This window comes from Pelecanus crispus, chromosome 6 (genome assembly GCF_030463565.1).
Source record: "Pelecanus crispus isolate bPelCri1 chromosome 6, bPelCri1.pri, whole genome shotgun sequence".
Lineage (NCBI taxonomy): Eukaryota > Metazoa > Chordata > Aves > Pelecaniformes > Pelecanidae > Pelecanus > Pelecanus crispus.
This window is the reverse complement of record NC_134648.1, coordinates 70600154-70619023: the sequence shown is the minus strand read 5'-3', so window position 1 is coordinate 70619023 and position 18870 is coordinate 70600154. Positions and strand designations below refer to the sequence as shown.

General features: G+C 43.5%; 1 protein-coding gene across 1 annotated transcript; it reads right to left on the bottom strand.

The window, feature by feature from the left end:
- Nucleotides 1–4490: 4490 nt before the first annotated feature.
- Nucleotides 4491–18383, bottom strand: GMFB (glia maturation factor beta). Its single transcript, XM_075712062.1, has 7 exons — nucleotides 18359–18383; nucleotides 16001–16097; nucleotides 15427–15476; nucleotides 14420–14469; nucleotides 13268–13350; nucleotides 10993–11066; nucleotides 4491–8369 (listed from the first exon to the last, which is right to left on the bottom strand). The coding sequence occupies exons 1-7, from the start codon at nucleotides 18359–18361 to the stop codon at nucleotides 8298–8300; spliced, it is 429 nt and encodes a 142-aa protein (XP_075568177.1). The 5' UTR covers nucleotides 18362–18383; the 3' UTR covers nucleotides 4491–8297.
- Between the last annotated feature and the right edge of the window lie 487 nt (nucleotides 18384–18870).

Sequence of the window (18870 nt, the reverse complement as noted above, 5' to 3'; positions counted from 1 at the left end):
GAGCAAGGCGGGCACATTCTCCTTCCAGTTATCCAGCAGCATTTTCCAACAGCGGATATTTAAAATTGGACATTATTTTGAAGAAATCCTAAATCTCCCTTGTTCCTTATTCAGCTCAATAAGGGCACTGACCCCTAACCTGCTCTGCTTCTGCCCTCTAAGGCCTTAGTGAAAGTGTAGGATGGCTGGCGCCCCTTTCCCTTTCAACTGAACATTTTCTGCCCCATTTTCTTCTGCGGCCTTCCCATTTTCTGCAGAAAAGAGGTGACAACAACAGATGCTGTTTGGCGTGGGGATTTCAAGGGTGCATTATATTAATTCCCGAGCTGAGTACTGCAGAAAAGGGAAGAGAAGCTGCATTCATGCTACTAGCTGCCTGCCACGGCACGTAACAGCAGGAATGGTTAACAGTGCGCCTTTCAAAAAGCCTTGATGGGGCTTCCCCATCGCAGTAGTAAATTTGCCATGAAAGACAGACATGCTGTTTTCCCAATGTTCACATCTGTTCCGCATTCAGAGCCTTTCTGGCTGATAATTGCTCTCTTCTCCCCTCTGTCTCCTGCTGAGGAACTGCTAGAGCTGTCAGGGGAGCTTCAGCTGAGCTCAGTCACATTCCGTACGAGATGTCTCGCTTACCACCAAAGGCGAACAAGGTTAACCAAGAGTACGTTTGCAGCCCCTGAAAGAATGAAACACGACAAAACAGTCCAGAGGAGACAATCCCCCTGTGGTGTGACAAAACGGACGACGCTGGTTAACTACATCTATGCAAATGTGTTAAAACCATCTCCTTCGCTTTACGGGCGCGTTAGAGAAAAGACATAGAGCCCAGTCCGACCGAGGCGAGTCTGTGCAAGGTACTGCACATACACACTGCAGCAGACGGCCTGTTATCCCCACGAGATCACATAATCTCAGCATCACCAAAAGGAACAGCAGATATGGAAGAAAGCCAACGGGAACTGGGAGGGGAACGGTGGCCAAGTTTACACAGATGTGAATACAGTTTTACATGCCAGTAGCGTCCTAAGCACTACCAGGGAATATTCACTGTTTAGTATTTCACCATTTCCCTTTGCTGTTTTCCACAAAATGAAAATTGAGCGTTAATAGGAAAATCAAGGTATGTAATTGCTCAGCCTTATGTTCAACCTTTCAATATAGAGTCCTGGCAGACACAAACGTGTATTAACTGGAGAAATTAAAAGCTAACGCCAGGGCTCCTTGTACTTCAGAACTGTTGTGTTCGCTGAAACATGGCTGGAAATGAAGCTCCCAACAGCTTGAGTACAGCACAAATTAAACCAGTCCGCTACCTTACACAACAGCCCAGAGAGAGGTTGCCAGTTCCCCAAGATCAACTGTTGACCCCAGAGATATATTTTGAGAATTACAACTCCTTCTCCTTGCGGAACCTACACGCCTGCATATCTGGCAGTTCAAGACTGCTCTTTAGGAACGCCAGGGCTTCCTCGCAGATCCCAGAAAAATTCTCTCTTCCCCAGCAGCTACAATTTAAGCTGCGTATCCAGAGCAGCCTGGAGGCCAGCTCAGCGCACAGGACTGATTCCCTGGGCTCAACACCATTTCTGGAGTAGAGTCATAGAATAGAATCACAGAATCATTTAGGTTGGAAAAGACCTTTAAGATCATCCAGTCCAACCATTAACCTAACACTACCAACTCCACCACTAAACCAGTTAATGGGAGAGGAATAACTAATTTCATGTTTCCTGGCTTGGTGGCTGCATTATTTTTTCATGAAAGTAAAAACCAGGAATCACTAAGGTTGGAAAGGACCTCCAAGATCATCAGTCCAACCATCAACCCAACACCCCCATGCCCACTAAACCATGTCCCAAAGTGCCACCTCTGCCTGTTTTTTGAACCCCTCCAGGGATGGAGACCCCACCACCTCTCTGGGCAGCCTGGTCCAATGCTTGACTACTCTTTCCATGAAGAAATTTCTCCTAATATCCAGTCTAAACCTCCCCTGGTGCAACTTGAGGCCATTTCCTCTCATCCTATCGCCAGATAGGGGGGAAGAGGAAGAAGCAGTTACTTCACAAACTTGGTACCATCTCCACAGCTCTTCCTTTGCTGTTGGAGGCAGTTGCCTGCCCTAAGGGAAGACCCTGCAGAGAATGACTGTTACCAGAGTCACACATGTAGAAGCAAAATCCAAGAACTCCAGCGCTGAGGTCTATAAGCCCCTCTGTGCAGGCTTCCCCACATGGAGCCGAGCACACTTTTTTCTCTAACCAGCCACATCTTAGGACATTGACAAATCTGGTTCTGTTTTCTACTGTAACACAGGAACAATCCAACTAGACCAGGCCAAAGCTTTATTGGGTCTCTACAGCAGCCTGCAGCTACCACGACAGGTGCTTTAGCCAACCCCGCAATGTCCCCACATAGGTGAGGTCTCCCCTGCTGCTGCAGAACGCCCTGGGGGCATCACCGAAACTGCAGCAGATGCGACTGTGCAACCTAACAAGCGCAGGGGATGGTCCACCTGCCACACGTCCTTGTTTTCCTTCCAAGGGGTGAGGCCCACCTTAAATCATCACTCCTACCATACACCAGCCTAGCAGAATAAACCCCAGCCCCTCTGATGCCCACAGAGTGCCCCAGGTCTCTGTCCCGCAGCGTCCCTGCCAGCGCTCCCCCTTAGGGGTGCTCAACACCCAGCCGTTCCGCCTCTCAGTGGCACCGTATCAGTATTGTACCTGCTTGTGCTCGTCTTCCCCACCTCACGTGCACCCAAACGCAACATGGCAGGGCCTTCACCTGCAAGGAGGGGGTAGGGGAGCCAGCTTGTACCCCAATCAATTCCACAACCTATGGGGGACGTGGAACAGCAGGCACAGGCACGCTCACAAGACCCTTTGACTGCCGTCCCTTTCGCTGCCAGGAGACTCCAGCACACATGGGCAGCGATTGCCTCAGCTCCTCTTCCAGCTTCGCCAGAGCCAGCTGCATTCCTCCTCCTCTCTGCATCACCCCCAAAGGCCCTGCCAAGTCAAGGGATCCCCTTAGCAAACTCCTCCTAGCCCTGGGCCAGCCATCTAGTCACAAATGGAGAAGAAAAAGCACCAGCTCTATGTGAGACTCAGGCTATGCGTACGTTGCAGATTTGTACTGCTGCACAGAGGTTTTCCATTTTGTTTCCTAATCCCTTCTCCAGCTTTGACTTTAACGACCGCTGACTTTAATGAACTGCCCTTTTCATATAACTATTACAAGTCGATGACCTTTCCTGAATGAAAGCAGCTGCCCTTCATATCCCTAGATCTCCCTGCAATTCTCTTTAGTCAGCTTTCATTTTTACTGTCTCAATGATCTAGTGGTACTACCAGTAAACTATCACCTCATTTTCTAGTTAAGCACACTCAATGAACAACAGAGAATGCCACAGGTGACCTCCCCCTCTGATGTGAGAGCTATTTACACCTTTTCCCCCCACTCCTTCCCTTTAATCAGCTGTTCTTGAAAACACTTCTTCTCCCACAGCAGCTTAGCTGTTTTTTTCAGAGCTTTTGGCAACAGATTTTGTCACACCAAGACACCACTCAAGAGCCAGATGTGCTGAAGCAGCTGTGCATCTACTCCTTCACAGAGCTCTCTCACCTGAGGGAGAAGGGGGTTACTTCTCTCATGTCTAACCTGTGGCCCATTACTGCTATTCTTCAGCACTGGCAGAAACAACATGTGTCAGCTACCAAAGCTGAATTCCTTGGATTATCTTTAGTAGTTTTTTCAAAAATATGAGGCGGTGGGGGGAATCTCCAAAGATTGGGAAAGGAAGAAACAGTCAGCAAGAATGAGGAAAAGGAGTGCTTTGATCAAATTCATCCAGGGGTCTCTTGGGCAGGAAAGAGATGAGCCAACAGCTGTGAGAAGGAAAAGGTACAACTAATTTCCTTTGACTCCTTCGAGCTCTGGGGTATCCTTGCCATCTACTCCCACACTGGTCAGCTGGCACCTGCACTCTGTATGGTATTTCACAGCTCCAGGTTACGGCCAGGAGCCTTGACCTTGTGGGAGAGGTGTAACATGGATGCCTAAGGAGCATTTCAGAATGAAATCTAGCCCCCATGCCATCTTGCAGCTCACAGAAGTAATACACGCCAAGTTCTGTGACAAAAAGGTGCAAAGCAGCGGAGGACAATGGCAGTTATCCTGCAGTGCTCCATCAGCTGCTGTCCTCTCCTCTCCCTTGCTGCCGCCCTTCACAACAGATGGAAAGTGGAATTATTTTAGGCAGAAGAGCAAGAGAGGGAGCATGTTCAAGACCGAAGACCACGCTACAAGTTGAAAGCAAACGCCAGGAAGCTGAGGAAAGGAGAAAGGTCACACAGCATATTAATAGCTTTTCCCCTGTCAGACACCCACGCTAGATGTGCTACTTTGCAATTAAGACAGGGCAACAGAACCTCTTAATTAAACATTTTATTTAAACCAATACAAGCACCATGCTTAGCAAAAAAGATTTGGTTTAAAGTAAACATGCAATGTGAACTAGCAGAGACTAAACAGCGTATGGAAGTCATACTGGTTACTGATATCTTCATGGAATCGCCAAATTCTCAAAACTGGCCATGAACCTCTCGCACCTTTTACCACCGGCAGCACCGGTGCCAAGCCTGACGTGTCACAGTACACAAGTCGCATGGAGTCTGGATCGCGTAACAAAAGCAAGAGTTTCACTGCGCCCCTTCTCATGTCCCATCACACCTCTGTTTCACAGTTACTAGATATGTTATCAAAAAAAATACATTACATGACATCTCTTTTTTGAGCGCACCAAAGTGAGGAACTGAACTCCCTTGCTTTCGCATGCTTGATTCAGACCCCTGTTACCAGTTTAACATTGTTCCTGGACTAGCTATTTTACAGTTAAAGATACAAAAAATGGAATCCTGGTACAAATGTGTAAGATGCTCCTTTGGAGAAGTGAAAAGGTGTCAACACCCGCATTATTGCCTCCTTTGACAGATCAAAACAGCATTCGTGATACTAGAAACACACTTAAACCAGCAAATATCAGCATTTCTTTTTTTTGTTAAAAATATTCAAACAATTCAGTCCATTTTATGGGCTGACATGCAAACTCATGCTTTAATTCAGCTTACCATCAATTAATAGGATTACAAGAGCCATATCCCAGCCAACGATTCAATATTTTAAGCAAATCAGATTAATTGTGGCAGAAGTCTCCCTTTGTGAGAGACCTTTAACTTTTAACTCCAGGCCAAGGATTTTACGGCCAACCTACTAACTCCTGAAAAATCGGAGCTCGCAATGGAAAATGCTGACTCTCAGACCTTTAGCTACAAAGGCTCCCATAAGTGGCATTAGTTAATTTATGTTGTCCTTTAGTTTGAACCCTCTTTAGAGATCTGAAAACTCAAGACAAATGTATGATTACAGATGGGCAGCTCACTAGGAAAGCACAGTTGGAACATACTGTGCCTTCTGAACATGGACACATCTGCCTCCCACTGAGCTTAAGGGGGCAGCAGTACAGAAAATACAGTTCTAAAGATAAGGTGGGGAAAGTACGTTATGGAAACAAGTATTATTTGTGCAGGAAAGATTTTGACATAATTATCATCTTTGTTTAATCAAGCATTAGCACTACGTGTATCTCAAGAGCCTAGGACAGTAAGCAGCAGACAGTTGGGTCAAAACACTGCACTGAAAACAAGGAAACCACAAACAAGCCTAGAACAGCAAACATCCTCTGCACTCTCATTCTCCCAAGTACCTGCAGCTGCTTCCTCCCTTCCACCTCCTTCCAGCTTAGAGAGGGGAAGGAGGTACAGCTACCAAGCAAGACTCTTTGAAGAGTAATACTGGTGGGCTCAGCAGCATCAACATCACCTTTCACAAGACAGTGAGCTTTAACACTCTCATCAGGATTTGTTTGCTTTCTATGAGACTTGAGGGGGAGCACCCAAGGCAGAATGGCCGTAAGTGGAGGCAACAAGAACATCCGAAGTGAAAAGAACTCGGACTGAAGATACAGCCATAAGTAGCAATATTTTCTTGGCAGAAGGTGGAGCGATCCAGAGATGCAAAATCAAATTGAATCATTTGACTGCAGCAGCTCCTCCCTTCTCCTCCTGAGAGAGACAGGCCCCTTTTACAGTTATTTTTGTCAAGACCTGAGCAAGCAGCAGCTGGATGCTGGCAGCCCACCAGTGTACAAAGTACAATGACAAAGATGATTAATCCAGTTTTCCCCACTGCAAATCAAGCTGAACATTACACGTGGCAGCTTCCCTCTCACCCACGCTGTACTTGGACATGCCTTACCTTTAGCACAAGGCCAACAAAAGATCCTTGCAGTTTCAAGACTGATGCTTAGAATGACACTATTCCTCAAGCCAAAGTCTTATTTATACAGTGTTTGTCACAAAAGACATTGGGTTTTATTGATCTGTAGTACAGAATGATCAAGCAACAGTTTCATAATCAACATTTTTTTTTGTCCAGGGAAATGAAATTGTTTTTCCAGTTCACTAGGTTAACACAGACATTTAATTTTAATTACAAGCATTTCTTTCCCGCACTGAAAGATCAATTTAATTGGATCATTCCAACATGTATTTTGAAAAGCTCCTCTCAAGTCAGATTCATATACAAATAAATGAGCAGTAACATCAAACTAAGAAGAGATTTACCAACACTGAGGACCTTTGCCAATTAATTCCTTGTGATCTTAGAGGAATTAGTGTTTTAACACTAACACAACGTACGTTTACAGACGAAAAATAAACCTTCTTTCAGCAAAGGTTTCACAGCATGAAATACTGGCCTCCAAATTTAACACTGCATTCCTTCTCACCGAACAGATTAGTTAGGACAGCTGTATTTTAAGGTACGTTATCAACAGGAAGCTGCTCTTACGCAGATACTCAGTAGCACAACAAACACTCATGAGCAAGATAGTGAGATACTGTCACATGAGTACTCCTTTTGCCACTGCATGGGCTGAACATCTCCCATATCAGACAACTACTCTATTCAATATAAAACAGACCTGTAAAAAGACTGGTCATTTATAAAAGTTAAATACTATTTTCACATTAGAATATTTGCTGTCTCAAAGAGATGAACCGTAAGTAAATGAAAAAATCAAATTATCACTTATGCAAAAGCTTTATCTGGAATGTAATTTTGACCAACAAGAAGTTAAGAAAGTTAGAGACTGTCATTAAAGTACTCAAAAGCTACGTGTGGCCAACTTTTATAACAAAAGAGATATAAATCATTCATTATCATGAAAAGCTTTAACCTCCTGACTCCTACAAATGGAGTAGATGACTGGAATTTCAAAGAAAATGAGGTTAGCTTTTTTTTTTTTTTACAGATGTCCACTGTAACACTAGGCACTAGGAAAAAATGTTACTTGGATTCTTTAACAAAGTTTTTACCAAATTTGTAATAAGTGGCAGTGTAAAATTCTCAAGTCATTTTAAAGCTAACAAATTAAAGGCACACAGTATTAACAGGTGTTCATATAACAGGAAATGAGCAAAGAGGTAAACTTCTTAACAGTGTAGTAAGTTATATATGCAAGACATCTGGTACGAGAGTAACCAGAGTTGTAATTCAGCCCTTAAGTTATCATCTAGTTCCTGTAAGACTATATTAGCATGAGAACTGGACAGTCAAAGCTTTGCCCTGAAATTTAGTCAGATTGACTCAGTCAACTGAGGAATTACTGGAATGACAAAAATTAGTTCCAAGGATTTGAGAAAGTTTGCATGGACTCGATGGAAAGATAAATGAATGGATTTGCTGTACAAGGATTTTTTTGTCTTTCTAATACTAAACGCTTCCAGGGGGTAGTTTTCAAAATTGAGAAGACATTAAGTCGGAAAGTCTGAAAAGTAAGTGACAGTACACAATTTCTGCGTATAAATGGCTAGTACATGTCATAAGGATGCATTTGTAGCTCAGAAAAAGTTAGCGCCAGCTTCCACATTATGTTCGTAGATAGTTATAAATCCAGAACGGAACTATTTTAGTTATAGAAATATTAGTCACAAGAGTGCAAAAGGAGTCCCTGCAGAGGAGTATTCCCTTTTAACAGGTACACATAAGGAAACACCTGCAAAGATTTGTTACTTCAAGGAGACAGACCTGCTATTCTTTGCACAAACTTTGCACAAGAGATATACTGCAGGAGACAGATGTAAATACAGTGCATTTTTTTAGATGTAAGTATTCATGTCTGGTTCCAGTATTATCAGGATGGTACATAAATACTTATTACAGAGGTTTTCTTAATGGAAGAAGCCCAGTTTCTCACGCAGCCATTCTTCGGTTAGGTCTTCTGTATTTCTTATTTCAAATACCTAAACAAAATCGCATTGCATAAATTCTTGAGGTGATGGTACTCAAAAGGGATAAGCATACAATGCAATCAATGCCTTCCCACACAAGTTGGTTGAGCTCTAATAAACCAGTAACCAACCTACAGTTTTCACATCCTTTCTTGAAAGGATCAGATAATATTCTAAAGAAACATCAGTGGAAAATACACGAGACTAAGTGGCAAGGAATATTACAAACTTGAACAAGAATTCCACAATTCCTAGTTCTAGGCTTCATTCTTCTTCTTTAAGAATATGCAAGAACAGCACATGTACTACATTTTAAAGTTACTCTGAAATGGTGCCATCTCATATGCGTTAGCTCAGCAAGAAGATTGTCTATTTGAAAACAAATGAATTTATCCTCTGGGCTGAATTAAGCCCAAAGTTCAGGAAGTTTGCTCAGCCCAAGACAGAGTTATTCCTTCTCTGAACTGAAATAAATCCAGAGTATCCTGTAGCATACTGTTTTCCCTGTAAGAAACAAGCCTGGGATACCTGAGAATACAAAAACTTGTAAAAAAACCACCAACCCAAAGCTTTGTGGAAGTCTTAAACAAATCTTTAACGTAGCCTTGAAGCAGAAAACAATACCAAAGACACCAATACACTCTTTACATTCCATATGGGCAAGTAACTGTTTTGGTGGTGTTTTTTTGGTTTGTTTTTTTTTTTTTTTAATACCCTTGAAGAGAAGCTAAGTTAATTCTGTATTGCTAACTGGAGCCTTCAAGATGACCACAAATGGATCATCTTTTCAGAAAAGACACGTAAGTAAATTTTACAAATCCACAGGCCTTCGAAAGTGTTGTTCTAGGCAATGAAAACAGGAAAAATATTTTAACTGGAAACTGCTGTAACTATTCTGACAACAGTGTAAATAAAGCTATGCCAGCACTAAATCAGTTACCTGCCCTTCCAATGGTGTGGAGTGTGTAGCTGCAAAAACTGTGCTCAGACCAACAGAATGGATGGGAGGTTTTTAAGACTCACAAAACAAGCTTCTCTGTGAACCTGCTGTTTGGAATGAACTTCCTATTTATTGTCGCCATTTTAATCTTCTTCAGGAAACAATTCAAGTTTTGTATCTTTTCTTCCTCATTTCCCATCTCTGCTGGAGTGGGCTCTGGACACTGCTTCTTGTGTTCAGACAGTGATCTACTACTATTAACTTATATTGGGGTTTTGGGGGGTTTTTTGCTTTGGTTGTTTTTTTTTTTTTTTTTAAAAGGTAAAAGATAGGGGGAAATCCCAAAATTCAGTGTTATAAAAACAGAACAGCTTAACAGAAGCCAAGCTAATATGCAAGCCACTGAAAAAAATTAGAGGACTCAGTCCTAAGTCACATGCAGAAATCACACCAGGAGGAAGTCACAGCATGAGCTAAAATGAAACCCAGCTCAGTGAGTGGCAAGAATAAAGCACATTTGAAGAGCAAGTAAGCAACCTGAACTGGAAACAGGCTATCCTCCAGCTTCAGAAGGAAGATGATCCTGGACCTCTACATCCACTCCTAGGCCTTCATTCAAAAGCCTTTCAGACTGAGTTTCTCCCACCTGCCAGGTGATAGTACCTCCAATACTGCTAGTCCCCAGGCTTTCACCTGCTCATCAACTCTCCCTTCTCACTCACTGAAAGCTGCCTTCCTCCTCAAGGAATCCTTCCTTTCTATCAAACATGCTAGAGTTCTCAAGCCTCGAAGATGCAGTTTCAACAGACTTAAAAAAAGATTTCTTGGGGCTGTACCGATTGCTTCCACCATCTTATCTTCTGCTGCCCTCCTACTGACTCCTGTCAACTTGACATCTAATTTAAAACAGAGAGGTCCCTTCTACCTCTTCTAGCTGTACCTTGTAAGAAGTTCACAGGTCTCTCATTGCCCCAATATACATTTTTACTGGGATGTTAAAGTACTCAGGCAGGATAAGAAGACCAAAAGGAAATTGTGAAGTCATTTCACATTGTATAGAAACCCTGAAGTGAGCACTGACTCTAGCTTTACTGGTTGAAACTAAAACATAAAGTTTAGGATTAGTTTAAAGTTTTAGTTGAAACTAAAACCTAAAGAAATCTAAGTGCCAATTAAGCAGAGATTTCAAAGATCTCCAAAATGACAATTAGGTGGCTATTTAAAAAAAATATATATATATACACCTAGACTTAGAGAATGCAGTGATTTCTTCTGGTCTCAGTACTGGAGGAAGCAAACGCAGGAAGATTCAGAATTGTTCAGCACTTGGCACATACGTTACTTATTCTGAAGGCTATGTTCTGCAAGCATACAACCCCATAAACCATGCAGCAAAACTAGTCCACACCACACCATTCTCACACTTCAGTCTGTCCTTCCCTTCAATAAATTCATTCCCCAAAGTAAAGGCGTCCATCCTACTGATGGATATTTTAGTTTCAGAGAACACTGTTCTTCCTGTACCCTAAAACTCCAGAAATCTCCACATACACCCCTCTCTTCAGTCCTCCTAAAACAGAACCCGTTCACTGTAATTACAAAGTCTCCTAACACCCTTCTCACGATAGGTGCGAGCAAGACACAAAACAGCTTCTGCAACCTTCATTGAAGGGGGAGACGGTTAACCAGTTATACCTTAGTGAGTTCAGCTGTCTGTACAAGCTTATTCTTGCTTCCAGCATACATCATCTGCTGTTCAGGCTTACATCCTGTAGTTGTGTGGGAAAAAAAAAAAAAAAGAGGGTTTGTTTAGTTATTTTGACTGCAACACTTCAAAAATAAGTCTTTTTTTTTTTTTAAAGAATCCAAACTGAAAGCTGAGGTCTCCATTCAGAAAAGTGACCTATTTCTTTACATACATTATTGTCCTTGCTCTTATTTTCATATCTAGTACTTGAAAAGCATTGCCAGAAGTAACAGTTGTGCAGGTTGAATTGGTGGTCTCAACATGCACCTGTATTTCTGCTAAGAGCCAATATCAAATATTGCAGCACTCAAACTTGAATCACAACAGCCAAAGCAGTATCTCCCACCGCTAGAGCAGTGTGCATGTTACCCTCCATTCAATTCTTTGCCCTCTTGCTGTTTCTAGAAGATTCCCATGTCTTTGCTAGTTACACTTATACAGATCTTTATAGCATATGCCTTTGAGCTGGAGTCAAACTGAGAACCAATCAAGTCAGTTTGAATTTGTTGTTCCTTCTCCTAATCTCTCCCCCAACTGAACTGGTAGCTCAAAATGACTTCCCCAGCCCCAAACACAGAGCAACTTCAGTCATAGTTAACTCCTGTTCAGAGTCCCAGCTACTGGTTCATTGTTTCTGACTGCAGTACCACCAGTCTAACCACTAACTTAGTTTGCAGAAAATTTTTTGAAACAGAAAACCTCAAGAAAGAAAAAAGGCTTTTCTTTAGAAGTTTCTTATTTAGAAGTTTCTAGATATGAGTGTACTTTTAAATCTCGCCACCCATAAAGAATGTTGTCTAAGCGCTCTCTTCCTGTCAAGTACTAGAATTCTGCCCTTTTTTTGCTATTTCAGGGTCTCCCAGGAAGTTTCTTACCGCTGTTCTAACTCTCAAAATAGCTATCCTTCTGAAGAACAGTAACACCATAACATTCATACAAAGATTCTCAGGTAACTACAGAAGAATAGTTGCTAAACTATTTTACCTACCTAGTTCTTCTAGTTCTGAGTAATGAACGAATGGTAAAACAATGCAATCAGTTTCTCTTCTAGAGGATATCAAGGATAATCCAGTAATACCAGCAGGCTACCCTATTACAATTCAGAACACAGATGGAAGCCACAGGAGCAATTCAGCTCCAAGTCCAATCAAGCCACAGGTTATTTGGCTTCTATTAAAATTATGCAGTTCCCTGCGCAGGTGTGTTGATGTTGAAGGCTGCTGTGATGCAAGCAGAGGAAGCTACTGCTCTATACAAACTTGGGACAATCTAAGATTACAGTCTCTTTCCCCTTGAACATAGCCTGTTCACCCAGCACTTTCACCCGCCCAGATCTGGGTTATGGAGCCCTCTTTTCCTCCTTTTCACCCGTAGTTCTGCCAGACCTTTAGACCTTCACATCACAGCACTGTATGGAGGCATCCTCTGTTGCTGCCCACTGCATACAGGTCCCCTGGAAAACCCTCCTCTCCAATCCCATCCTAACCCTTTTAGAATCCTGTTCCTTTCACAGGTAGACATGGGTTCCCATGCCCCTCTGAGAACGGGAGGAATTTCTTCCCACCCAGTCACTAATATCCGAATAGCAAGATGGGCAGAGGTGAACAGAAACCCTCAGGAACAGATGGGGTATCTTCCAGCCCTCTCCTCACTCATTTCCTGAGCCTTGTCTGGTCCTATTTTGAGGATTCTCCAAGATTTGAGGAGAGTGTGACAGGAAACACATTAGGTTAAAGCTCCATAAATAGATGCAGAGCACTCCAGGCTTTCCTGAACACACTGCTGAGAACACAGTGGGCAGGCACATTTAAAAAGATAGAGCTTTTGGCCAGCTATGCAGGAAACTAACACTTCTGTTCAGCCTTCAGAAATGGAAAAAGAGAATCTCTTCTACCATACTTCCTAAGTGCCCTAAATGTAAACCCCAGAGGCAGCAAAAACCTCTAGCAACTAGGGAGATCTGGGCAGGTGGAAGTGCCTACACTTGTCATGAGCTGACGGTGAGGATGGAGCTAATACACTAGAGAGTCCTCTCTGCCAAAGGAGGTCTTCAGATAATGCCTTAGCTTTAGAGTGCCTTGCTTCCAGCAGCGGCATAAGCAAATCTAGCCTGAAGCATCCGAACTGCTATTTGAGCATTAAGCACTCATTTTATCTTCCATAGCAAAAGAACATTCCCGTATTTACAGCACATGGTAGCCATCATTCACAATGTTCACTCACCAACTGGACTGGAGAAGATAAAGCACAATGGATAAGAAACTCTTCCATCATCATGCTGATACTTGTAACTATACACAATAAATGTTTTTTCTGAGGTTAAAGAAAGTAAGAAATCAATGATTTTATTAGGATATAATCTTCAGTTATCAGAGCTTGATGCAGGCACAAATAAGTCTGGCATTCTACAAGATGCTTTAAATCTGATAAGTAGTCTTCACTGTTCTCCTGGCTTTACTTCCATATTTGACTTTCAGAACTGACCCCACCCATCTTCACCAGCCTCTTACCACAGCTGGATGCAAGGGCTGTCTCTATTACCATTTCACACCAGAGAGCTAAAAATCACCCTTTCATCACAAATATTCCTCTCCCAGCTTTGTAAAAAGACATCCCACACCCACCAATGTATTCCTGCCTTAATGAAAGCCAAATTCTTTCTCTGCAGACTAAGAACTTCATTGTTTCAGGTGTTTTGCCGAATTTGAACTCAAGTTTTAGCTAGGACTCCTGCTTTATAGCCTCCTACTGCACTATGGTAATGAAAAGAAAGATTCAGAATGGCATGTGGAATACTGCCAGCCAGCTTTTGAGGATAACGGAGGCAGATATTTTCTTCACTTGTAACTTAAGTACCCCTTTCATTTCATCTAGTTAAAGAATAATTTACTTGTCCCTCTTTTCCGTTTTTAAATACAGGGATTCTTCCCTAGATTACATGCCTACAGCACTCCCAGAATCAGTAACTGCAGCAAAATAGCAAGGGCCACATACTGAGAAAGTATCAAACCAGATCCGAAGTTACACAGGCAGTTTTCTATATTTAGAAGTAGCCACATACAAACCAGGTACATTTTACTCACTTCTTTACATTAACAGCAGTGTGGCTTCGCTTTACTTCCCCAAACATTATATAGTCTAAAAGGAAATAAACATCTTGGGCAAGGCTTAAATGTGTCAGTCATTGTTTCAACAAGTGGGATAGCTTGTTCAGTGCATCATGAGAACTGATCCCTGGGTTATCTCACAAGTAAAATATCAGTAAAGTCACACTACAGGCAAGTATTGGCCTAAAAAGGTGAAGTCCAACTCTGAACATTTTGAACAGCTTCCAGGAGTGAGTAAGAGCAAATGGCAGCAGCACAAGAAGGATATCGAGGTTGTCTCTCAGGCAGCTCATCTTTTAGCTCATCGGGAGAAATACCCTGGTAACATTAAACACAAGCCATATTTGAACAAATGATCTTGCACTTGAAGGTATACTACGAAGGCTAAAACACAATAATGGAGTGGTGAAACAGCTGAAGTTAGATGTACATCTACAGTCGAACTGATAACAATCTCTCGCACAAATTACTCGAGCAGTTTAGGAAAACTTGTGTGCTAACAGATTCCTATGACTAAACGTAGAATTAATGTTAGCATGAATAATCATCCCTATTTTAGGCATAATGAGTTTAGAAAACATTTTTGGCTCTAGTTGGATATGCTGGCAGCTACCATGCTAAACAAAAGTAAGCAAGCACACACCAAGAAGTATCTGTTAAAATCAGCTACATAAATGGTGCTTTTGAAAAATTCGGTCCTCCCTCCTTGAGCAAGCAAAAAACCAACCAAACCAAAAGAGTCCCCATTCTATTCAAATGTTACATTAACTTCTACATTCTAGGGAATAAGAGCTACGGTTAATGCTCAAATCCCTGGGAAGGATTTAATTTTGCCCTGTGTACCATTAAGAAACACTACACACTGGGCTGACCTTATTATGCCACCTATCAAATTTAGAGTCTGCAGAGGATTAGCAATCCTAGCTTCTAATTGATGGCAGATCAGCTCAGAGTCAACTATGCAGACCTACGTAAAAACACAGCAGAAATCTCTTAAAAAAGCCAGCAGGTGCCAAAGATGCTTTTTACATGGTTGTATCATAACAGCTTTAAAATAACTTTTTTTGTGCAATTAATTAGTCAACTCAATTGCTTCTGCATAGTTCCACTATTAATAGTGCTGTGCTTTACATGCAGAGTGATCATGCATTTAAATAAGCTCATGACCCAAATTAGATTAAGAGTTTGATAACAATTTGAAACTAAGGCAGTACCTTAGAGACAACAATACATTGCAGGCTGAAGATACTCTTATTTACAATGCATTTAACAAACCTCATGCTCCTCATCCAGTACCACCAACTGCTTATCCTTGTCGATTTTCACTACAAACAAAAAAACCAAACCACAGATCAATTTTTTTCTGTCGATTTATACAAAGTATGCATGAAGCTTTTTAACATTTCCCCACAAATATACTCCTTGTGCTTCCCTGCTGCTTCTTCAGTCTATCCCATGACTTCACAAAATCACTGAAGTCAAGAGAAGTGCACAGGCTAAGCACTGTTCATTGCAATACACTCTTCTCAAATTTCAAAGACAGAAATGCCAAGCTTCCCTTACTTAATGGCTACAAAATTTACAAACTCAAAATGACTGTGCCTTGACATTTTTTACTATTGTTTTACAACTAGTGGTAGACTCTGAGCAGATGAAGTCTTGTTTCATCAGAACAGTATTGCTTTACTGTTAAAATTACAGGCAGAATTGGAAGTACTGAAGTTCATACAAGAAACAGCCTCTTGGCTCACATTTACCTGTTACAGCTGCAGCATTACATGGGAAGGAAAAGAGAAGACAGGATTTGCTGCAAGACCTTGCAATTTTTGTCAGACGTTTTTTAACTTACTTATAATGGCAGCATTGTTGGTTTCTTTACGAAACCGGAATTTTCTCAGTTTCTCCACCAGGTCTTCAGCAACATCACAAACCACCAGAGACTCACTCTACAAAAGGGAAACAGCAGAGGGGAGAGAAAGATAAATCTTTCTAGTAAAGCAGAAAAAAAAATCCGCATGTCACGTGTATGTGCGCATAAACCCTAAAGTGGAAGTGCAAGCAACTTGTCCAAAGTTTCAGAACACACACAAAAGCCAGAAAAAACATGGATGAAAACAGTTTTTAAAAACACAAAACCAGAACACTTAGCTGTTTTAATATCCCTCCTCAAAGCTACACAGTTTACTAGAAATATTTTATTAGCCATTCTTGAAGTGGGATTATTCTTGCAGCTCCTGGAATTTTACAGTTCGTTTGCCAAGACAAGTCCTGAAATAAGGAAGCCCCTTAGAGTGGCAGTAAGCTGGCTACAGTAATTTAAGCATTTAAAATAACAGGAGCTACTATTAGCATTTCGGAAGAACACAGACAGTAATGAAGGGTGACTGCTTATTTTTACCCACAAAAATATTAACTGAACTTCTGAGATTTACACACACAGAAAGCATTTAAGATGTTTTAATCAAAAAGCATGAGTACTTTCCCCCATGTGCTTATATGCCTCTAAATCCAAGTTTTCAGAAGAAATGCCCAGATAACATATTAGTCATCACACTGAAGATGGGGAAGGAAATGATTCTTTCACAAGCAACCATGCAGGTTATCTTCCATTACACGTGCAATTTTTAAACTGTACCAACCACTGCCATTTCCTGAGCAACATCTTATGCACACAACCTCTGTCGCCGCAGTTAAGAGATGCATGCCAGCTAGATGAAGAAAGTAATTTAATGTCTCCAGCTTATTCATATTATTGTATTTGTAAATTCCTAAGGCATCAAGGCATTTGTGCCAAAACAACTGTTATTTCAAGACTTCTTTAAAAAAAATTGCTCAAATAAAAAAAATAGTTGTGAGATTACCTATCGCAAGCTCTACTAAAGAGCTATTTCATCTAGACAAATCACTGCTTACAAATCAGAAGAAAGGTACTACTTAAACTCTGAGTTCTGTCCCCTCACATTCAACATTGGCTTGTTTGTAAGATTTTCCTCAAAAAGCAGAGCAGTATCTCTCCTTCCCCACTTCCAAAATCACCTTGCAAATATCTTATGTCTGCTGTGACTCCTAAAAAGGCTTCCACCTTGACCAAATTCTGGCACAGAGTCTCATGCCTCTGCTTCCTTTTAACAGCTGGAGAGGAAATCAGGCTCTGCTGTAACAGTTACAGTCAGGCACTTTGCATGCAGCCTTCAGTATTTTGCGCGTTTCCCCTAAACCTGAAAGAGCATTCTTGGCTCCCTCTGATCCACAAATGTCATTAATACCTACTCTCACTATTTCAGGAGGTCTCTATTTTAAAAAACAAACAAACAAGAATTCAGGGCTGCATTTCAAAGTTGAAGTTATATTCTGTATCAAATACTCTTTTCTGAAGGAAGTGTTTCTCCCCATCCTCTGGGCTCAGCAGTTTCCTAAGCTCTTCCAGCAGACACTGCAGGGTGAGCAGTGCTCTCGTTCATACCTGCGCAGCCACACAAATACAAATCCTTAAAAGAAGCTGAGGGCTGCGTCTGCAAAACACACGGTGACATCAGCTTCAGGTCATCTATCGGGGCTAAGCTGGCTCACCAGCGCTTGGTTTAATACAAAACTAAAGAAAGTCAAGTCACGAGAGAGGAGGACTGCACAGACAGCGGGCACACCTGCCAAAAGCGCAGCGGGGGGTGTTGCAGTTGGTGAACCTCAGCCGCCATTCACACCAGCATTATATCTCAAGATTTTCAGAAAGCGATTTAGCCGGCTGCCCAACTGCCGCTGGCAGGGCAGGTCACGACTTCCTTTTTAAAGAGCTCTTTCTTCACTCTCCCCTCGCAGGCTGGCAGCGCCCAGCAGAAAAACAACCGAGGAGGTCCTTTTCCCGGCGGGGCAGCAGGTGAGCACGGCACGACCCGGGGGCCGAGCCGGGAGAGCTTCTCACGGCGGCACCTTCCCGGGCGGCACCCCCAGACCGAAGGGCACCGGCTCGCCCTGAGGAGAACGCTGCCCGCCCCTCCGCAGGCACCTGCTCTCCCCTCAGCACTCCCTCCCCAGCCCGCCGAGCCCAGCCGCGCGGGGACACCGCGCTCCCGCCGCCCCTCCCGCCTCAGCCGGGGGACCCCCCGCGGCCGGCGGAGGTGGATGGATCCTCCCCGCTGCCCGGCTCCCGCCGACCGGGCTTCCCCCGGCCCGGCCCGGTTCCCCCTCAGGCACCGCGGGTTCCTCTCACCATCTTGCGCGCGCGCAACCGCCCAACCGCCGCCGCTCGCGCGCCACCAACGGAAGCCGCCACCGCCGCCCGCCGCCTCCTCACTGGGCTGCGCCCCCCACTGCGCCTGCGCGGAGGAGACTCCCCGCCCGCCCCGTCTTCCCCCCTCCCCTCCAGCCAATCAGCACAGCTCCGCGGGTCGCGTCACACGCCTACGGGAAGCGGGAAGGTTCAAGGGGCCGCGGGGAGCGGCCGGTTGCTGGGCGCGGTCCACGTGCCGCGGCGCCGCGAGGGAGGGAGGGCAGGGTGGCGGGCGCGTGCCGCGTGCCGCCCCGGCCCCGCCCCGCCTCCTCGCGCTGTGCCCCGCCTCGTTGCCATGGCGCCGGGGCCCCGCCCTCCCACGGAGTCATGGCAACGGGGCGGGGCCGTGTGCAAGCGGCGGGAATCACAGAATCATGGAGTCGTTTGGGTTGGAAAAGACCTTTAAGATCATCCAGGCCAACCGTTAACCTAACACTGCCAAGCCCACCACT